General features: G+C 41.3%; 1 protein-coding gene across 2 annotated transcripts in view; it reads right to left on the bottom strand.

Moving 5' to 3' along the window:
• The window catches only part of si:dkeyp-77h1.4, a 30,139-nt gene extending 10,883 nt beyond the window's left edge, over positions 1-19,256 (bottom strand). For both annotated transcript variants that reach the window (XR_001858217.2, XM_017706060.2), the window contains exons 1-5: positions 18,971-19,256; positions 5,041-5,093; positions 3,224-3,253; positions 2,856-3,119; positions 641-937 (exon numbers count right to left, since the gene is read on the bottom strand). Coding sequence is in view for 1 of the 2 variants with exons in the window: in XM_017706060.2 (XP_017561549.1) it covers positions 641-937; positions 2,856-3,119; positions 3,224-3,253; positions 5,041-5,093; positions 18,971-18,996 (670 nt within the window). In the remaining variant the exon portion in view is untranslated. The remainder of the gene's footprint in view (positions 1-640; positions 938-2,855; positions 3,120-3,223; positions 3,254-5,040; positions 5,094-18,970) is intronic.
• Between the last annotated feature and the right edge of the window lie 1,496 nt (positions 19,257-20,752).

Here is a 20,752-nt window from a genome sequence, read left to right as displayed (position 1 = left end):
TTGCCTATTTTCTTCTATCTGTACATAAACACACACAAACATCACCTTTCTATGAAATTCTTTGTTTTGAATGAGTAACATGCCATTCTCCTGATGTAGATTTGATGAGTTTTTAGTTTTGGGAAGGGGAGGTTCTGAGAGAGAAGGGGTGGGTCCTCTCCTCTGAATGCAGCACAGCAGCAGTTCATGGTAATTTATCAGCCAAACCACAGACGTAGTTTCCAATCAGAATTAAGATATTATTACTGAAATGTGAAAATAGAGCCACGTCTGTAAGCGGTGAAATCCATTCTTTACATATATAAGAAAAGGAAAATAAACTAAAATGATACTATGGATCCACCAATCACGCTTATGTTCGTTGAGACCTGATCCCTTAAAATAGGTTTGGATCGTTTCCCTAAATTTACCTCTGTGGTGAAAAATAATACATTTTCAGAAATTTAATGACAGCATGTTTTGTGAAATGTATCATAAGACTAAGATACGATCCGTGAGAACCTTGTGTTAATATTCATTTTTGGTGGCAACCAAAAATTCAGTCCTAATAAAGCTTGCACTGGCCTTCAGAGTACCGGACTCCACCCCAAACACAGGGGACCACTTTCACACAGAGGGTGACCACCATGTGCTTTCTCACCTTTCACATTAAGACAGATTTTCTTGGTCACTTTCCCACCGGCGTCGGAAATGGTGTAGCTTCCCTCGTCAGCGCCAGTGACGCCATGCAGGAGGAGACGTTCCTCAGTAATGCTGAGGCGGTTCTCGTACCCTGCCTGGAAGCTTTCGCCCTCTTTCAGGAGATCGAGGGCCGGCTGAGACGTCTGATTGGCCTCAATAGCTCTGGGTCGAAAGCCCACCCCCACGGGGGCGGATACTCCCAACAGGGAGATGCGGAAATGACCTCCATACTTCACGTTGTCCTCGACGGTGCAGTCTGTGCAGGGGAGAGAAATGAAGATAAAAATAACGCGGTTGATCCCTGCAGAGAAACGGGCATGGGAAAGCTGTATGAACTGCAACTCCAAAGTAAACAGAAAGTTAAACAGGCAGAACAGAAAGAGAGAATAGCAACATTAAGGGTGAGTGAGGATAAGGACCACAGCTGGTATGACAGAGCAGTAATTACCGCCCCATATCATTACACCCCTACGTCATTAGCTCCATGCACCCTGTAATAATGAGGCCTATTCAGGGCGCACACTGTATTTGTTTCTCTTCGGGTGTGAAACACACTTTGACATAATATAATTAGGATGGGTGTCAAATATAGAAATATCCAAACTCATTTTGGCGTTCAGTTACTTAATCGTGAAATTTGACAACTTGTACATTTTGACCGTGATGAAGAGAACGTACCACTCTGAAACTGATACCTGCTCCTTCATAGAAAGAAATGATTACGAATACGCTGAGTGCATTTACATGTGCATTTACATGCACTCAATAATCTGATCATAATCACATTTCTGCAGTTATCTGATTATTCAAATGGTCACGTAAAATGCACACTCCAGTTTCTCAGATCTGATAAACAGAGCTGGACTTTAGCTCAGTAGTCGGATCTCTCGGCGCATGTGAGCTCTTACTCGGATTTCTTTCGTATTTCTCAGTCTGCGAAAACAGGCTGCGGTACCGGAAATAAGCGAGCAGCGTTGCTGTGCGATGGCAGCAAAACACTTTTGAAGTGACGCAGAGACCAACTACACTTGATGAAATAAGGGATCTAAGTCTTCTTCATCTTCTAGATAATGTATGTTCATATTTTCAGGTAAAATGGCGCCGTATTTAACTAAAAGCTGCGGCATAAAGTTTCAGTTGTACATTACGTTTACGTCACGTCTTCTTCCCTGAGTTTTTTTTTGGTCCATTCATAATTAAATTTACACACAATGTAAAGGGCAACAGGTGCTTTGAAATTACGTCAAAAACTGAAAAATGACAAAAATGGAGATACAAGGTTTTCATCCGACAGCAGCAATATAGTAAATAGAGCTGATAAAATGAACAAATAGTGTAGATACAAGGCAGCTGTACTTATAACGTGGCCAGCCGGTGTATGTCAGTATTTCAGGTGGTTGTAGTGGGTAACACCTCTGCCTTCTACACTGTACACTGGGGTTCAATCCCCCACCAGGGCAAGCACCCTGCACTATATCAATAAGTGTCCTTGGGCAAGACTCCTAACACCACCTGGCCTACCTGTGTAAAATAATCAAATTGTACGTCGCGCTGGATAACAGTGTCTACCAAAGGGCATAAATGTAAATTTCAAACAAAAAGAGAAATTATTAAAGTGTACAACCCCAATTCCAGTGATGTTGGGACGTTGTGTAAAACATAAATAAAAACAGAATAAGATGATTTGCAAATCCTTTTCAACCTATATTCAATTGAATACACTACAAAGACAATGATATTTGTTTGAAAATGAGTGAATATTTGCAAAAAACAATAAAGTTTATCCGTTTGAACATTAAATATCTCGTCTTTGTAGTGTATTCAGTTGAATATAGGTTGAAAAGGATTTGCAATTCATTGTATTTCGTTTTTATTTATGTTCTACACAACGTCCCGACTTCATTGGACTTGGGGTTGTAAGTTTGGTTTAAATCACATTAGATTATATTAAATCACCGATCAACTCTTATGCCAACTGCACATAATTAACGAATGGTAAACCCTCTGTAGTCATACCAATACAGAATTTTCTCACTGGAACAACTAAGTAGCGCTTGTTTACAAATGTGGTCATTCAAATAGCAATAATATAAGATATAATTAGCCTGCAAGGACAGTGCATGTGTGCCACATGGTACGGGTTAAGCGGCAAAATATCTAGCAAATATCAGCACCTCTGACGATGATCTTCAAGCGCTTGACGTTTTGAGGATCTTCGTTGGACTTAACGATGTAGACCCCCTCGTCAGTCTCTCCAACATTCTCCAGGATCAAATGATTTGAGGCCTGGCTCAGCTTGACCCGAGGGTTCACCACCGCTCCGCCCTTCATCAGCATCAGCTCGCGGCCTGCAGGGCCAACCATGGGCTTAAACACCACCTCAGCCCCGCCTACTGGCAACGGGATGTGGTAATCCTCACCCAGGAACACAGTCTCATCTTTGCAGGGAGAGAGGGAAAGAGAGAAAGTCTTTTCTTGTCGTTTGTACATAAAATAAATCATTGAATCTCAGGAGAATTTAATGATTGCGCAGTAGCCTTACCATTCACAGTCTTGGAATAAGCTGATTGGCCTTCAGAGTGAAGAGATACGGCAAGTTAAAACACACACATATATATAAACATACATTATAGGACAGACAAATCTATACATTAAAGAAACAGTTCAGTAAAAAAATCAGGTTTATACATTTTTCCCCTTTTACCACAGTTAGCACTGTTCTAACTGCCGTCTACGCCACTCCACACATGCATAGCTAAAATTAGTAGCAACCATCTTGCAGTTGAATTTTGGCTACTTTTGCCAATTTTTATTCACAACTGAATGTCATACAGTGTCAGAAACCACACATGCAAGTTTGGTCAAATTTCATTTATTTTCTAAGCAAGATGTTGTGATGGCCACCTATGCATGGAACAAATTTCAACGTGACATATTTTTAAAGGACAGTTATTATTAGTTTGCTGAATGTAACATAATGGAAAAAAATGCAACTGATAAGAATGTGCTTACGTTTGGGCACCCTTTCACTCAGAACCCACTTTTAGCTGAAAACACAGCCTATAAAAATGTTTCTTGTCCTGGTTTGATTTCGTTTATTTTCCCCACGCTTCTAGAAATATTCGTAGGTCGCCTTGCATGCACATGATGTTTATGATCGAGTCAGATTTTCAATAATATTCGAGTTTGGGCGAAGGCCATTTTAAGACCTTACTCTTTTGTTTCTTGAAGTATCTCGCGGTTGATTTTGAGTAATGTTTTGGATCATTGGCGTCTTGTAATATCTAACCTCTTTTCATCAACAGTTTCTAAACGAGCACAACTCCTGAAAAACACCCCCACACCATGATCCCCCCTCCACCAAACTTTACACTTGGCACAATGCAGTCAGACAAGTATCGTTCTTCTGGCAACCACTAAACCCAGATTCGTCCATCGGATTTCCAGACGGAGAAGCGTGATTGGTCACTCCAGAGAACACGTCTCCACTGCTCTAGAGTCCAGTGGCGGCGCTTTACACCACTGCATTCCACGCTTAGCATTACGCTTGGTGATGTAAGGCTTGGATGCAGCTGCTCGACCATGGAAACTCATTCCTTGAAGCTCTCTACGCTGTTCTTGAGCTGATCTGAAGGCCACATGAAGTTTGGAGGTCTGTAGTGATTGACTCTACAGAAAGTTGCTGACCTCTGCGCTCTATGCCCCTCAGCATCCGCTGACCCGCTCTGTCATTTTACGTGGCCGACCACTTCGTGGCTGAGTTGCTGTCGTTCCCAATCGCTTCCACTTTGTTATAATCCCACTGACAGTTGACTGTGGAATATTTAGTAGTGAGGAAATTTCACGACTGGACTTGCTGCACAGGTGGCGTCCGATCACAGTACCACGCTGGAATTCACTGAGCTCCTGAGAGCGACCCATTCTTTCACTAATGTCTGTAGAAGCAGTCTGCAGGCCTAGGGGCTCGGCTTTATACACCTGTGGCCATGGAAGTGATTGGAACACCTGAATTCATTGATTTGGATGGGTGAGTGAAAACTTCTGGAAATATAGTGTATGTCACCTTGTTCAATGCAGAGGTGGAGTTAATTTCCTTTCACTTATTTGAGACTCAGCAACTCAGCATGCAAACTTAAAATACCAAATATGTCCTGGCAGAAAACTTTTTTTTTCCACTTTTCTTTTAACATCATATACAGATTTACAATAACAAACAAAATGTGTTACTGTCATAAACACAATGACCAATTGTTTTCAGAATCATTACTGAAGTATCTGCTTTATTTAGCATAAGTATTCAGTATTAAATATGTATAGAATTAAATCTTCTGTAACATTGGTCAGTCATATCTGCCTTACCCAAACACAGCAGCATGCTGAAGCCCAGAACTCTGAGGCTGTCCATGTTAGTCCTAAGCAAAGAGACAGAGGAGGATTAGTTTTATCACATTTATGACGCTCAAGTCATATAAGTAATAAACAAGAACACGTCTCAAACCTACACTGTAAGGGCATAATGCCCTGTGATGCAGTGTCTGAAGGAGGCAGTTCAACAGCATCGATTTCATAAAGACTATTCAAATCAATCATAATACTATGAAGGAATTTGTGCTCATGCTTGGCTAAAATGAAATTCTTGGACTATTTTCATAATCAAACATAAAAATGCTTGGTGCTTAGTTGCTTAGTTTTTATTGAATATATTCTACAATAGTCTGAATAATTCCTCCAGTTACAAGTCCAAAAAAAATGACTTGTTTTGTTGATTTTCTGAGTGAAAATAAGTTTGCACATCCTACAGAGAATAAACATACATATGGCATTCTTCTGCAAATGCACAGTTTCTATTTATTTCCTAAAAAAAAAAAATACATATATATATATATACACACATCGCTGCTGTTGGAATAAAACCTTACTTTACAGGAGAAGGAAAAAACCTACTTTACTTTTAATGTATCTCAATGGAACCAGACGTCTTTCCAAGTCATTTTGGGCCGGTTCTTTTGGCCCATTCATCATGAAATTTACACACAATGTAAAGGCCAACAGGTGCTTCCTAAGTATTAAAAAAAACTGAAAGATGACAAAAATGGAGATACAAGGTTTTGTTCCGACCGCATCGATATATTTTATACCTATGGCCACATGCTATGTGTTATTATTTTTAACGTCAAATTAACAGCAAATAAACAATAACTATGCATTAACATGTGCATTAGTGTGTTTTCTGTAGAGGATGTGTTCACTTACTTTCACTTAGAACATCAACAACACGTGTCGTTTGACCAGAGGAGCCCACATGTTCGCATACAGCTATATGTGGTCAGTGTATTTGAAAAAACAAACCATCGCACAATCAAAGTGAGCGGAGGGGAAACTTTTTTTAATTTTTTTTATTGAGAAGTAATATCAAATATTACATTCAACAAATCCCATACAGAATTGTGCAAAATACATACATCCAGCTGCAACATTCGTAAGATATTAGAAGAAGAATATACTCCTCAGTTTTATGTTTATTCTCAACCAAACAAAGACTAACAAAAAACAGACAAACATTACACAAACACACACACTTGGGGGGGGGGGGGGGGGGCATAAATGGAAGTTGGCATAAATGGAAGTACATTAAAATGATCTAGAAATGGATTCCATTTTAAATAAAATGCTGTAGTGTTACCTCTGACAGGAAACCTTATTTTCTCTAATCTTAGAAAATGTAAGACATCTTGGAGCCACAAAGAAAAGGATGGTGGGATTGGTGATTCCCATGCTAATGGAATCCGATGTCTTGCCAATAAGGACGTGAAGGCGAGGACGGTCAGTTGAAGTCGGGACAGGGAGGGGAAACCAGTTGTTAGGCCAAAGATGGCAATAAAGGGACAAAATTAATTCAATTAAAATAACGGGACCAAAAATTAAATAAATGATGGGCAGAGAAAAAACACGTGACTTAAGTTGCATGGTGAGGCGCCGCATTCGTCACAGCGATCACTGAACGAATTGGGGTAAAACCTCGTTAACTGAGATTTAGATCGAATGCAAAACCTTCAACTGTATTAACTGGAGTTTTGCACAGGGTGCGCAGGTGCGAATTTGTCTTAAGGCTTCGTCCCAACACTGCTGAGAGTATAATACCCAGCTCCTGTTCCCAGGCGTTTTTGACCTTATCATTGGAGTGATTGTCCAAAGCCATAATGTGGAAGTATATTTTGGAAACAAGACCTTTAGAACTGTGATTTAAATTCAACAGATCGTCCCAAGACTGGGGGGCAAGTGTGGGTTTGAAACTGAGAGGAAACTAAATGCCTTATTTGAAAATATCTGAACGTATGTGAAGAGGGCAGTCCGAACTCTGAAACTAATTGAGCAAAGCTGGAAAGAATACCATTTTTATACAGATCCCTGAGGGATCCAGTAGCTCGATCATGCCAGATTCTGAATGCAGCATCATGTAAACTCGGGGGAAATAAATGATTATTCAATATAGGCATCCTATAGGATGGAGCTAAGAATTTAAAATATTGCCTAAATTGACCCCAAATTTGAAGAGTAGCGATTACCAGGGGGTTGGAGGAATGATTAACATATCTAATTGGAAGCGGAGAGGTAAGTAATACGAGTAGGGAGGAAGAGGGACAGGAACAAGACTCCAACTCCCACCAACCCCGCCCAGTAGCCTGAAACCAATAAAGCAATTTTTGAATATTTGTTGCCCAAATATGGTGAAAGACCACCATCAGAAACAAAATTTTGTAACACAGATTTTCTGACCCTGGGGGGATTTCCATCCCAAATAAATGATGCAATTAACTGGTCGAGTGCTTTGAAAAATTTTTTAGGTAAAAATAGTGGGATAGTCTGGAATAGAAAAAGAAAGAGACGAAAATGATGGTGCGCAACAGTAATAGAATTAAACTGAAACCACAAATATTGAAGATGAATTCTGGCTAAACACCAGCAAAACCATAAACGAGAATGAGACATGGAAAGTCACCAAAGCAGGATGTCATACTAATGCCACACCGACTTTACTTCTTTAGTTAGCCTCGGCATGAAGTTCAAGCATCTTCATGCATCTTCATGTTCGAGCATCGCTTGTTATCCGGAGGCGTGCAGGATAAGACAGCCCGTACCGAACTCCCTCGATGCCCCGAAGCTGTTTACGAGCGCTCGCAGTTTTTTTGTGTAAAATCCAGAAAAACAGAGAATTCAGTGTTATTGGCTGCAGCTCGCTGTTGACGCCTCCTGGCTTTCGAAAGGATGTCGGCACAGTCTGCATAGCTGTGAAGCCTCGCGATGATGGGCCGCGGTGCTCCACCAGGTTTCGGTTTGGGTGCCAGAGAGCGGTGGGCTCTTTCCACAAGAGGAGTGTTTTCCAGGTTTAACGCTTCCATAAGAAGCTTCGAAACTGCCGCAGTGGTCAGTGAAAAAGAGCCGTCCTCCGGGATCCCCATACCTCGCTCTGTCCTCGAGCCGGGTCACATCCTTGGCCAGGATCTCGACTGCAGACGTTTCGTCGGTGCATGCGCACAGAGCATGCTCAATGCCCGACACTGTATTTTTAACGCCGCTGAATTCCGTTTTTAATGCTGCTTTATTTCAGCTTTCATACCCGTAAAGCTCGGATCTGAGCTTATAGTGGTTGTCATCTAGAACTGTCTGCATTTCGGTGACGACAGCCCGAAATGTCCACAGAGGCAGTACCTGCCGAAGCAGACGCACGCGCCATAGGTGATGCAGCACGTGCTGGAGACGATGCAGTGCTCGCCATAGGCCGAATAAGCGATTGGGTGGAGGTTGTCAATTTGCTCGACTTAGGAGGCATTGCGGAGTTTGCACTTTGACAAATAAGGTCACGTAAATATTCAGTATAGTAGGAAAGAAAAAGGTGCAGTAAAGATAGAAATGTAAACACGTCTCCGAGGAGGCTTACCAACCACACAACTACTGCATGCCACGCCGGAACCGGAGGTGAAGCTTGAGATGTTATCAATAGCCTTATTAAATGGTGGTGTTAGATTTACATCCCCAACACTTCTACTTCTTTGGAAGTTTTGCGACCTTTCGCGTTGGTTCAGAGCAGAGGTGTCAAATCCAGGTTCAGAAAGTAAAAGTCCTTCCCAGGATTTTGTTCCAACAGCTGGCTTCTCTAGTTAGATCACACCACCAGCAGAGCTGTCCAGCCTGTTGGAACAAAATCCTGGGAAGGACTTTTACTTTCTGAACCTGGATTTGACACCTCTGGTTCAGAGAGTCGATTCCTGACTTGTGTGGAATTACTGAGAGCAGTGTAGGGTTCATTCAGGGCGGTGTTGCTGAATTAGCTCCTTAAAGACTCATTACAGCATGTTCGCAGTTATGGGAGTGCGGGCCTGACTGCTTTACTGCTGTACTGAGATTGACCATTGATTTTGTAATGCAAATTAAAGAAGAACTAATCTGTTCTCTGTTAGATTCAGGGGTTTTAGTAATCACTTGGCCCGGTTTCAGACGTCTTTGCTGAAGAATCGATGGAAAGTAAAGCACTCAGATGACTCCTGTAGCTGATTCTTACAGTTCCAGAGATTTTGTTTTTTTCCAGCTACCAATTACTTACACCCTCCATCGAACTCATGTGTGGATGAAAGATGGGAACGTCATAAATCATGAATCGTTTTTATGATATTCTGTGGCATCAAGCAAAACTGTGTCTAAAGCGCTGCTGTTGGAAAAAAAACCTTGCATCTTCATTTCTGTTGTTTTTCAGTTTTTGGCAGAATTTGAAAATGTCTGTTGCTCTTCACACTGTGTGTAAATTTCATGAAGAATGGACCAAAAGAGACTTGGGAACAATTCTGGTTCCATTGACTTTCATTAAAAGTAAAGTAGAGTTTTCCCTTCTCCTGTAAAGGTACCTTTTTGGAGATACGAGGTTTTGTTCCGACAGCAGCGATATACAGTTTTCAGTTTTCCCCAGAAAAAAATAGGCCTATTCATATACACTGTGTGGCCAGAAGTATGTGGACTCCTGACCATCACACCCATTTGAGCTTGTTGGGCGCCCCATTTCAAAAGCTTTCAAAACATCATCACAAAGGTGTTCAGTGGGGTTGAGCTCAGGGTTCTGTCCAGGCCACCGGAGTTCCTCCACACCAAACTCATCAAATCATGTCTTCAGTTCTTGGGCTGATGTTGCTTCTAGAAGCAGTTTGGAACTCTATAATGAGCAGTGGTGGACAGTAACTGTAATTATTTACAGTAAATGTAATTAGTTTCTGTACTTAAGTCGGTTTTTTTGGTGTATCGGTACTGAAGTTTCTCCATTCTGGGCGACTTTTTCCTTTCACTCCACTACATTTCAGAGTCTAATATCCGACTTTTTCCTCCTACATTTTGAGAAATCTGTCGTTCCTTTTGGTTTCTGTGTGTATAAAAACGTAACATGTCAAAACGAAAGAAGCGCAAAGCCAGAGCACCAATCAGGGCCCAGCGGTCACTTTGTTTAGAGCTGGTTTTGACCTGTTGGTCATACCGACCCAGTGCAGCACGCGGTTCAACGTCAGCGCAGCAGCGTAAAACTTTGGGAGAGTCTGTTCAACATAAATGATGAACTAACCTAACTTTGTGTAAATAGAGCTCAATATAGAAATATGTCCACATATGCAGTCGAGACTGACGCGGCTTTTTTCTGAATTTCTACAAACACCATTTCATTTTATAGTAAATGAGTTTGGGCTGGTTTATGTTTATGAACAGACGCCTACAGATCAACATAGTAAAGGAGCTCATCTGTGATCCTGAGTTTAAAGCCAGTTTTTATTCAACTTAAACTTGGAACTAATCTTTTTATTTTACTTTTTTACTTAAGTACATTTGAAGGTAAATACTTTAGTACTTTTACTCAAGTGGAGGTCTAAAGGGAGGAACTTCTACTTGAATATTTTAACTTGGGTATCTCTACTTTAACTCAAGTACATGGTTTGTGTACTTTGTCCACCGCTGGTATTTTCATTTTGATAAATGATTCTACAGAGAGCAAAAGAGCATGATAGACAAAGCAAAAGACTGCAATGTCTATAAAACATCCTCATGAAATCAGGAACGTACCAGCCATTCACACCGACCCTAAAATCGTTTAATCCATAGAAGAACCAACAGAAGAACCTTTTCTGGTACTATATATATATATATATATGTAAAACCATACACAACACATTCTGTTCAATCCGTTTCACTATGCAAAGAACCATTTACGCATGCAAATGGCTTGTTAAGTGTTCATGGTTGTATGGAACCACTGTGGTTACTAAAGACCTTTTGAAGAACCACCTTTTTAGGAGTGTACGTAATAACAGCATGAAGGTCTGTTCCATTTTCTAGCATGCCCTACTTCAAATACAGATGATAAAATCCTGAAATAGACATTAACATAACTTGTTTATATGTGTTTTGCTGGAGTTCTGTAGTTTCTCTGTAATCTGTTCGAATATGGTAGTACTATTCATACAGCGGCCAAGCGTCCTTTCAGAGTCAAATTACACTATATGGACAAAATTAATGAGTTTAGATCTTTTAGCCATGTCCATTGCTAACAGGTTGATCAAATGTCAGTCTGATGGACAAGTGTGGCATTTGTTGAATGCCAGGGGAGTGTTGCCCGACTGCACTGTGCCAATTGTAAAGTTTGGTGGAGGAGGGATAATGATATGGGGTAGTTTTTTTTAGGGGTTGGCCAAGAACCCTTAGTTCCAGTGAAGGAAAACCTTAATACTCCTGCAGACCACAACATTTTGGACAATTCTATGGTTCCAACTTTGTGGGAACAGTTTGGGGAAGAACTTTTTCTGTTCCAGCATGACTGAGCCCCAGTGGACAAAGTTGATTTCATAAACGCCTGGCTGGGTGAGTTTGGTGTGGAAGAACTTGACTGGCCCTTACAGATCCCTGACCACAACCCCATCAAACACCTTTGGGGTGATCTAGAACGGAGACTGTTAGCCAGGCCCTCTCGTCCAACATCAGAGTCTCACAAATGCCGGATGAATGGGCAGAAAATTCCCACATACACATTCCGTAATCTTGTAGAAAGCTTCCCAGAAGAGTGGAAGCTGTTAGAGCTGCAAAGGGGGACGAACTCCATACTAATGCCTATGGATTTATAATAGGACATCATAAAAGCTCCAGCAGGTGCAACATGTAGATGTCCCAATACTTTTGTCCATATAGTGTATGTTCCCAGGAACAATGTTGACAGTTTTACTCTCTTCTTTTTGTAACAGGAGCTGTAAATCTGGAGCGAATGAGTCCCTCTGTCTCTCTCTACATCCACCATTACAAACATGCACTAATTTTCTTATGCCTTCCGTCTGAAGCTTCCATTTCTTTGTGCAGCCCTCCGGCCTGGTGCCTCTTTCTCTCCACCTTTCATGCCTCAGTCAAACTCCTTTCCCCTTCCCCTTACGTAACTCTGAAACATCCCATAATATTTTTACACCCTACCCTAAAACACACAGAGTGCTCTTGCTCTTTCCCAATAACACATGGCATTCATAAAACATGAACCACCAGCCAGGCCTGAGCACAGGCGGAGAGAGCAGCAGGCCATTTTGGCATCACACGAGCAAAACAAACCGGCCGCATTTACTGCGCCATCACATAGTCCTTCTCTCTGAGGAGCACAAGGCAGAACCAAAGGCAGAACATCGCAATGGCTGATGCTGGCTGGTGTGTAATGCATGTAATGCCCGATTTTTCAAAATTTCTGCAAAATCCAATGCTTGAGATGTAATTCCGTGGTTTGATGTGACATGGTTCACTGTAGAGAAGCTTACAGACTCAGTGGTGGTGACAGGAACCAGGGGTCACCATGACTACAGCACAAATATAACCATTTTATTTGCTATTACTAAAATGACCAGTGAACTACTTCACTGTGGGACTACCTTGTCTTACAACACCCTGCATGTGCTTTATTGCTATGAATGTACATAAAAACAATAAAAAAAACAACATTTTAGGCCATTTGGAGCCTTTGGAGCAGTGGTCGTCAACCCTGGTCCTGGAGATCTACCTTCCTGGATCTATCCTGGAATCCAGTTCCAATCACTATCTGCCACACCTGCTCCTGCTGCTTCTTCAAATTCCTGAATGGTTGGATCAGATGCATTGGCGATAGGTAAGGGGAGGGCAGCATGTCAGATGCAGGTTTGAGCCAAACTCTGCAGGAAAGCAGATCACCAGGATGAGGCCTGGTGACCCTGAATGCTTCAGACATCTGGTTCCTATCACCAACACTGTGAACAATTCTGACTCAAAGAATTTCACACCAAAACACCGAATGACTTTGTTTACATCTTCATGTTATCCTTATGCAGAAATGTCCCATTCCATTCATGTCATAGTAGGCCTGGGTCAATTTAACCACCATTTAAAGGCCCATATCACATATTTTATGGACAGTTCATTAAAAGGTCTATTAATATATTTTTGCTGGTTTTATGCACATACTTAATTTTTTCCATGACAGTGCACCAACCTCTCTTTATCTCTTAGAATTACACAGACTGTTTTTGTTATTGCGCCTTTTAAGACTGAAACAGTTGTGTGCAAATGTTTGGGACCTTGTTTTTTTTTTAAGTCAAAGAAGTAAACGCAACTTCTGTAGCAAACTGTTAAAAAAAATCTGCGAATGTTAAAGCACAGTTACTTCATACTTAATGAAAAAGAATAAATCTAATACATCAGTACTTAGAAACATCCCATTTGGCAGATAGCACAGTTTGTAAATGCTTATTGTAACCAGCTAGGAGTCTTTCTATTATTGTTTTCATCCGCTCTTTCGCGCTGAGTGCTTCTAGTTCTCTGATATGCTTGGGCCATCATGCATGCACAGCTTGCTTAAGACCTACCCAGAGACTTGAGATGTTCAAGTCAGGGGACAGTGACTGCCATTCCAAAAGCTTTAGCTTGCATTTAAAGTAGTTCATGCTGGATTCTGAGGTATGTTTTGGATCATTGTCCTGTCATAGACGCCAGCATCAGTTCCAGCTTCAGTTTCTTGATTTTGTCACACTTGCTTTCAGAATTTGCTGATATAGTGAAATCCATTCTTCCATCTACCCATGTGTATTCCCTGTGCCAGGGGTTGCCACACAACCCCAAAGCATAACCAATCCACCCTCATGCTTAACAGTTGGCAAGGTGTTCCTTTCATCAAATGATGCTCCTTTTTTCACTAAATATATCTCTGGTCATTATGGCCAAAATTTCCATTTTTACTTCATCAGTCCACAGCACTTGTCTTCAAAATCCTTCTGGCTTATCTAGATGTTGTCTGCATATTTCAGAAGTCATGAGGCCGCATGTAAGATTTCCTTCTGATGACTCTACTATGCAGATCATGTTTGTGTAAGCAACACTGCACAGTAGAACAGTGCGCCACCACTCGTGTCAGCTCAAGTCCTCAAAGGCTTGAACTTGCATAGAACTTTTTTTGTTCTCTCTGACCAGAGAACATCGCTTCAAAACAGTTCAATTTTAGACGTTCATCTGTGCCTTTTCAAAATAATAATTATGAAATTATGAACCATAATTATAAGACGGGATCTCATTACTGTGAAATAGCAACTCTTTATTATGAGACAGCAGGTCATAATTATGAGAGTTGAGAATATGAGGTTCTTATTATTATGATGAAATACATTATAATTAGGGCATATCTTATTATTATGAGATAACAAGTCATAATTAGGAAACAGCAAGTCATAATTAGCATCAGTTATGACAATATATAACAATATATAACAAGTCATAGTTATGAGATGGTATCTCATTATTAATAGAAATAATGGCAGTCATATTTATGAGGTGACTCGTGATACAGCAAGTCATAATTATGAAATTCTAGGTCATACTTATGAGGTGTTAGGTCATAATTCTGATATATTAAGTCATATAGTACTTTTTTAAGCACAGGAATTTTTTTGTGGGGTTTAGGAATAGGAATTCTCTGTTTAACTGTTGCTTCTTTTGTTTTCAGGACATCCTGTAACTCCATTTAAGTGACTGCTGGCTTCATTAATCATTAATGTGAAAAGTCTTGCATGGTTTGCATATTATAAAACAAACTGTTCATTAAAACTAATTGTGGCAGTGATATTTAAGGTCTTTGTTGTGGCTTTGTAGCTTTTTCCATTTGAGCGTTGTGTAATAACATTGTCCCTGAGGACTTTAGGAAGCTTCCTCACCTTCACCATGATTGCTTGAAATGTCTTATGATGACTTCAGATGTACTTTGCATTAATATTTTTATTTAGTGGAGCCTTAATATAAAGAACTTGATATATTTTTATGTTTACCCATGACATATATGTATAGTTTAATATGTACATTTAATATAGTAGCAGAAAATGTTTCCCCCTGTAAATGTTGTTTTGAAAATGTGTATTTGTTTATGCTTATGAACACCCACCGTTTTGTCCATATTTATAAGAACACGGTCAAAACACATTATGCGAGTACATTTGAAGTGGATATATGCAATGGAAGTGTATTAAATACCAAAACCAGTGTGTCTAAAAATTCTGCCTATGCATGAAAAATACTGGATATTTTCATCTCCGCATGATTCTATGGAAGCCCAAACGTTTATCATAACTATGACTTAATATATCAGATTAATGACCTAGCAATTCATAATTATGACATGGTATTTCATGATTATTACTTGCTATTTTATAATAATGCATTCATATCTCCTAATTATTTAATAATAATGAGGTACCATCTCCTAACTATGAACAAACTCATAATTAGGACATGCTATCTCATAAAAAAGAGCTGCTATCTCATAATAATGAGATCCTACCCTACCATATTCTCATAATCATTTACCCTCTCCTAATAATGAAATAATTATGAATAAGTAACTCAAAATAATGACCTTTATACTTTTATACTTATTATCTCACAATTCAGTTAATATCTGTGACTTTGTGTCTTCCTAATTGTGACTTCCTATCTAGTAATAATGAGATACTATGTGATAATTATGATGTATTTCCTCATAATAATAAGAACCCATCTCATAATTATGACTTGCTATCTCATAATAAAGAGTTGCAATCTCATAATATTGAGTCTCATGTTTATGGTGTATAATTTCATAGTTATGATTTCCTAATAGTGACATTGACAAACTCACAATTACTACTTACTATCTCATAATTGGGTTAACATCTCATAATTATGACTTCCTATCGAACAACAATGAGATACTATGTCAAAAATGACATCCTCTCTCATAATTATGAAATTCTCATATTTATAACTTAGCATCTCATAATTATGAACTGACATCATGACTTACTGTCTCTTTGTTGGGACGAAGTGTCCTATAATTATGACTTAATATCTCTATCGCAACATCTCTTTGACGAACTCTCTCACAATAACGGCTTAGCATCTCATAATCATGTAAAAAACTTCTGCATTATTGTGAGATACGAAGTCATAATCATGAGATATTAAATCAGTTGTGAGATAGTAAGTAGGAACTGTGAGTTTCTGAACGTCATTGTTGTGATTATGAAATGAAGTCATTATTATGACATACCGTTGGGGCTTCCATGCAATTCCCATGCTGATCCATCCCAGTGAAAACACCACTTCGTTAGAGGCCACATTTGCATAGTTAAGTGATACTTTTTAAATCCCACAAACAGGGAAATTCCACCTCCGCATCTTACCTATCACCACATACACACTAGTGAATACACACACACTAGGGGGCAGGGAGCACACTTGCCCGGAGCGGTGGGCAGCCCTATCCACGGCGCCCGGGGAGCAGTTGGGGGTTAGGTGTCTTGCTCACTTGCTCAAGTCCTCAGTCATGGACTGTCAGCTATGGGGATTGAACCGGCGACCTTCCGGTCACAGGGCCAGTTCCCTAACCTCCAGCCCACGACTGCCCACATTATTGCCATCTTCTGTGACATCAGAGTAGTAAAGGCAAGCATAGCGATAATGATCAGCAAACGATATGCTGAGCAGCTATAAAGACTAAAATAACAGCCTTGTGCTTCTTATTTTGACTCCCTGACGTCATCAGAAACCAGGTAGACATGCAGCTGAGCCAAACTGGGTGTGGTAGATGTCCTGAAATCGCTCGAGCCGATGCGCTTGTGCACAGTCCTCCTGCGCTTTGCCTTTCCACTGACTCCATTGATATGCACGGGCGGTCGGGCTGCGCGTGTGACTTACCCGCGAGCCCTCAGTCTGCCGCCCTCTCTGACTCTCTCCCTCTAGAACGAGAACAAATCCTCCCCCTCAGAGAAATATTTGCCATCCCTACATATTTCTCATAGTGACACGATGAGGACTCGCCCACGCCGCCAGAGAAAAAGGGCACAAGCGCTAAAAAAGTGGTACATAATCAGTGTCGACACAAGCTGCACACAAGATGGTTCCTCAAGGGTTCTTCGGTCAAGGCGATGATCCCCTTTAAAACCATGAGTTCCATATAGAACCAATTCCTGCTTCAATGTTTTCTGCATGGTGAAAATATGCAGATTGATGGCGGATGTGCCGTATGTGAATGGTTCTGTATACACTCTTAAAAAAAGATGGTTCCGCAGGAGTTCTACATAGAACCAGGAACACTCAAAGAGCCATTCGGTTCTCTGCATGCCGAAAAGGTTCTTCGGGACGACGGAGAATGTGCTGCATACCTTTTTGAAAATGGTTCTATATAGCACCGTGGGACAAGCTTGACATGATAAAGTTTTGGTTCTTTGCATGGTGAAATGGTTCTTCTGATTGATGGATTGTGTATGGTTTTATATAGAAGCCTTTTGAAAATGGTTCTATATAGCACTAAAAGGGTTCTGCTGTTGTTGCAAGGCTAGAGCCCTATTTGGCGCTATATAGAGCCATTTTCAAAACCATAAAACACATGCTCCATCAATCTGAAGAACCACGTCACCATGCAGAGAACCAAATGGCTCTTTGAGTGACATTTGCGGAACCATCTTTTTTAAGAGTGTATACAGAACCATTTTCAAAGAGGTTCTATATAGAACCACATACTGTGCATTGGCCATCGTTCTGAAGAGCCTTTTCACCATGCAGAAAACATTTAAGCAGGAATTGGTTCTATATAGAACTCGTGGTTCTATACAACCAACGCCTTTACTAAAAAAAAAACCTTGAAGAACCAACTTTTTAAAAAGTGTATCAACAAAAAGGGTTCTTCTATTGTTACTAGCTCAACATCGTAACAATAGTAGGAACCTTTTTGGTGCTATCTAGAACCATTTTTAAAAAGCTTCTACACAAAACCATAAACAACACATTCTCCAATCAATCCGAAGAACCACGTCACCATACAAAGAACCATTTAAGCATGAAACGGTTCTGTACAGAGCTCATGGTTCTCTACAACTACTGCCTCTACTAAAGAACCCTTGAAGAGCCAACTTTTTTCAGAGCATAGGACCAAAAAGGGTTCTTCTGTTGTTACTAGCTCAACATTGTAACAATAGCAGGAACCTTTTTGGTGCTATCTAGAACCAGTTCTGTACAAAACCATATAGAACAATCTGAAGAACCATGAAAAGAACCACTGAAGCATGCAAATGGTTCTATACAGATCTCATGGTTCTGAACAGAACCTTTGCCTTTACTAAAGAACCCTTGAAGAACCGGCATTTTAAGAGTGTATCACCAAAGGGGGTTCTTCTAATGTTAGTAGCTCGACATTGCAATAAAAGAAGAACCCTTTTAGGTGCTATCTAGAACCATTTGTTAAAAAGCTCCTATACAAAACCATATAGAACAATCTGAAGAACCATGAAAAGAACCACTGAAGCATGCAAATGGTTCTATACAGATCTCATGGTTCTGAACAGAACCTTTGTCTTTGCTAAAGAACCCCTGAAGAACCCCAAGGCTGGGAAAGGTCTAAAGACCCAGAGCCAGAGATGTGATGGTGCCTCGATCGTTTGTGCTGACTGCGCATTTGATGTGCTGCATATGCATCATGAGGCGCCGGCGCGCGCTTCTCCTTCTGCTCAAATCGAGTCAAAACATCAAATCTGACCAGACAAAACACTCGGCGCGCGCAATCAGCTCCCTAAACCAAACGGTCACCCCCTGCGGCTGGTCACATTCCGCCTGGCTGTGCTGGAAAATTACCAGACGGGCCCGGAAAACCTGCAGAATTTAACCCCTCGCGTCCTGCGCGGCGGAAAGACCCAGCCGGTCCCGTCTACGCCGGCTCCGAACGCGCACGAGCGCTTTCTCTTACCGTGACCGCAGCGCGGGGCCGTGCATTAACGAAGAGGAGGAGGATGAGCTGGCCGGGGTGCGCAGATTCTGCCGTCCGAGCGTTTTCCGTCCTCGCCTTCGTCTCCACCTCCTTGTCGACCTCGCCTCCCGAGAAAGCCGCTTCAGGACTGAGGCTGCACATTTGGAAGACGCTCAGGATGCGTCGTCTGCAGCTCTCGGAGAGGCTCGACTGAGGTCGGCAAAGCCCGGAGACTCGGCCGCCTCACACTCACACTCACACTCACACTCAGCACTGCACTGTTCAGTAACACAATAGACACCAACTCACTGGAGATACGCACACAAATACAGTACTCAAAGGGGAACCCCACCCAGTTTCCATAATCTCATTATTATCATATACACCGGGCAGGCCTGACATCATGACCACCTTGTTTCTACGCTCATTGTCCATCTTATCAGCTCCACTGACTGTATAGCTGCACTTTGTAGTTGTCACAGACTGTAGTCCATCTGTTTCTCTGATACTTTTGTATGTGTTATTTGTGTTATTCTGTGTTGGGGGTCGGTCTACCATCAGGGTGAAGCCAGTGGAGTGGTGCCCACCTTCACCTTGAGTTCAGTTCTTTTAATGTTCCTTTCTGTCCTAGTGTTCAACAAAGAGCACAGCCTGAGGACTTTCTGTCCAAACCCAGATTCAAGTCGAACCTGGCCCAACAGAATTTTATCCGAACCGAACCCAACCTGAGCCACGTAGCCAAGCTTTGTGCTCATCCCGTTTTTCTTTAGCCAGGATAAACTGCAATACGCCGTTCTCTTAATATATATTACTCATCTTAAGATATTAGTCGTGGGCTGGAGGCTGGGGAACCAGCCTTGTGACTGGAAGGACGCCGGTTCGATCCCCAGAGCCGACAGCACATGACTGAGGTGTCCTTGAGCAAGACACCTAACCCCCAACTGCTCCCCGGGCGCTGCGGATAGGGCTGCCCACCGCTCCGGGCAAGTGTGCTCACTGCCCCCGAGTGTGTGTGTTCACTAGTGTGTTTGTGGTGTTTCACTGCACAGATGGGTTAAATGCGGAGGTTGAAGTTTCCCCCTGTGGGACTAATAAGGGTCACCTAATCTTAATCTAATCTTAATCACCTGCTTTATCCTAAAGACCATATAACATATTAAACATATACATCAGTTTCTTGACAGCGTCGGCCTGAATTCTGTTAACAAAACAGATGGGACTCCAGCATGGACAGCTTAAAAGATATTAAAATAGTTTTCGAAAATCTGTTAAGCTGGCATGTTTTGGAGTAATCACACTGGAATCTGGTGTAAACAGTTGGATCTTGTACAGTTCAGGCAAGCTCTACTCTGCTTGCTTCACATCTGTGATTTCTAGGGTGGCTTCTGTAAAATAACCAGTGTTATTCGTAGCTAATGTACCTAAAATAGAGAAAGATGGACCCACGACTACGCAGCTAGAGCAGCTTAGCACAGTTAACACAGAAAATAATCAGCACATTACCAAACACAACTAGCTAGCTGTCTGATTTACCTTGCTAATGAAACCCAGTCAGTCATTTATCACTGAAGGGTCTGGGTTCAGTTCCCCGACCGGGTGACCAGGGTCCTTTCAGTGTGGAGGTTGCATGTTCTCCTCGTTTCTGTGTGGGTTTCCTACCACAGTCTAAAGACATGCAGTCAAGCCAACTGGACACACTAAATTAAACCTACATGTGTGTGTGGCTGTATACGTCTGTCTTTCTGCCCTATGATGGACTGGAGACCTGTCTGTCTGTCTGTC

Source organism: Pygocentrus nattereri, chromosome 3, assembly GCF_015220715.1.
Source record: "Pygocentrus nattereri isolate fPygNat1 chromosome 3, fPygNat1.pri, whole genome shotgun sequence".
In the NCBI taxonomy this organism is placed as follows: Eukaryota; Metazoa; Chordata; class Actinopteri; order Characiformes; family Serrasalmidae; genus Pygocentrus; species Pygocentrus nattereri.
The sequence above is the reverse complement of the archived record's forward strand: the minus strand, read 5'-3'. Positions and strand labels throughout refer to the sequence as shown.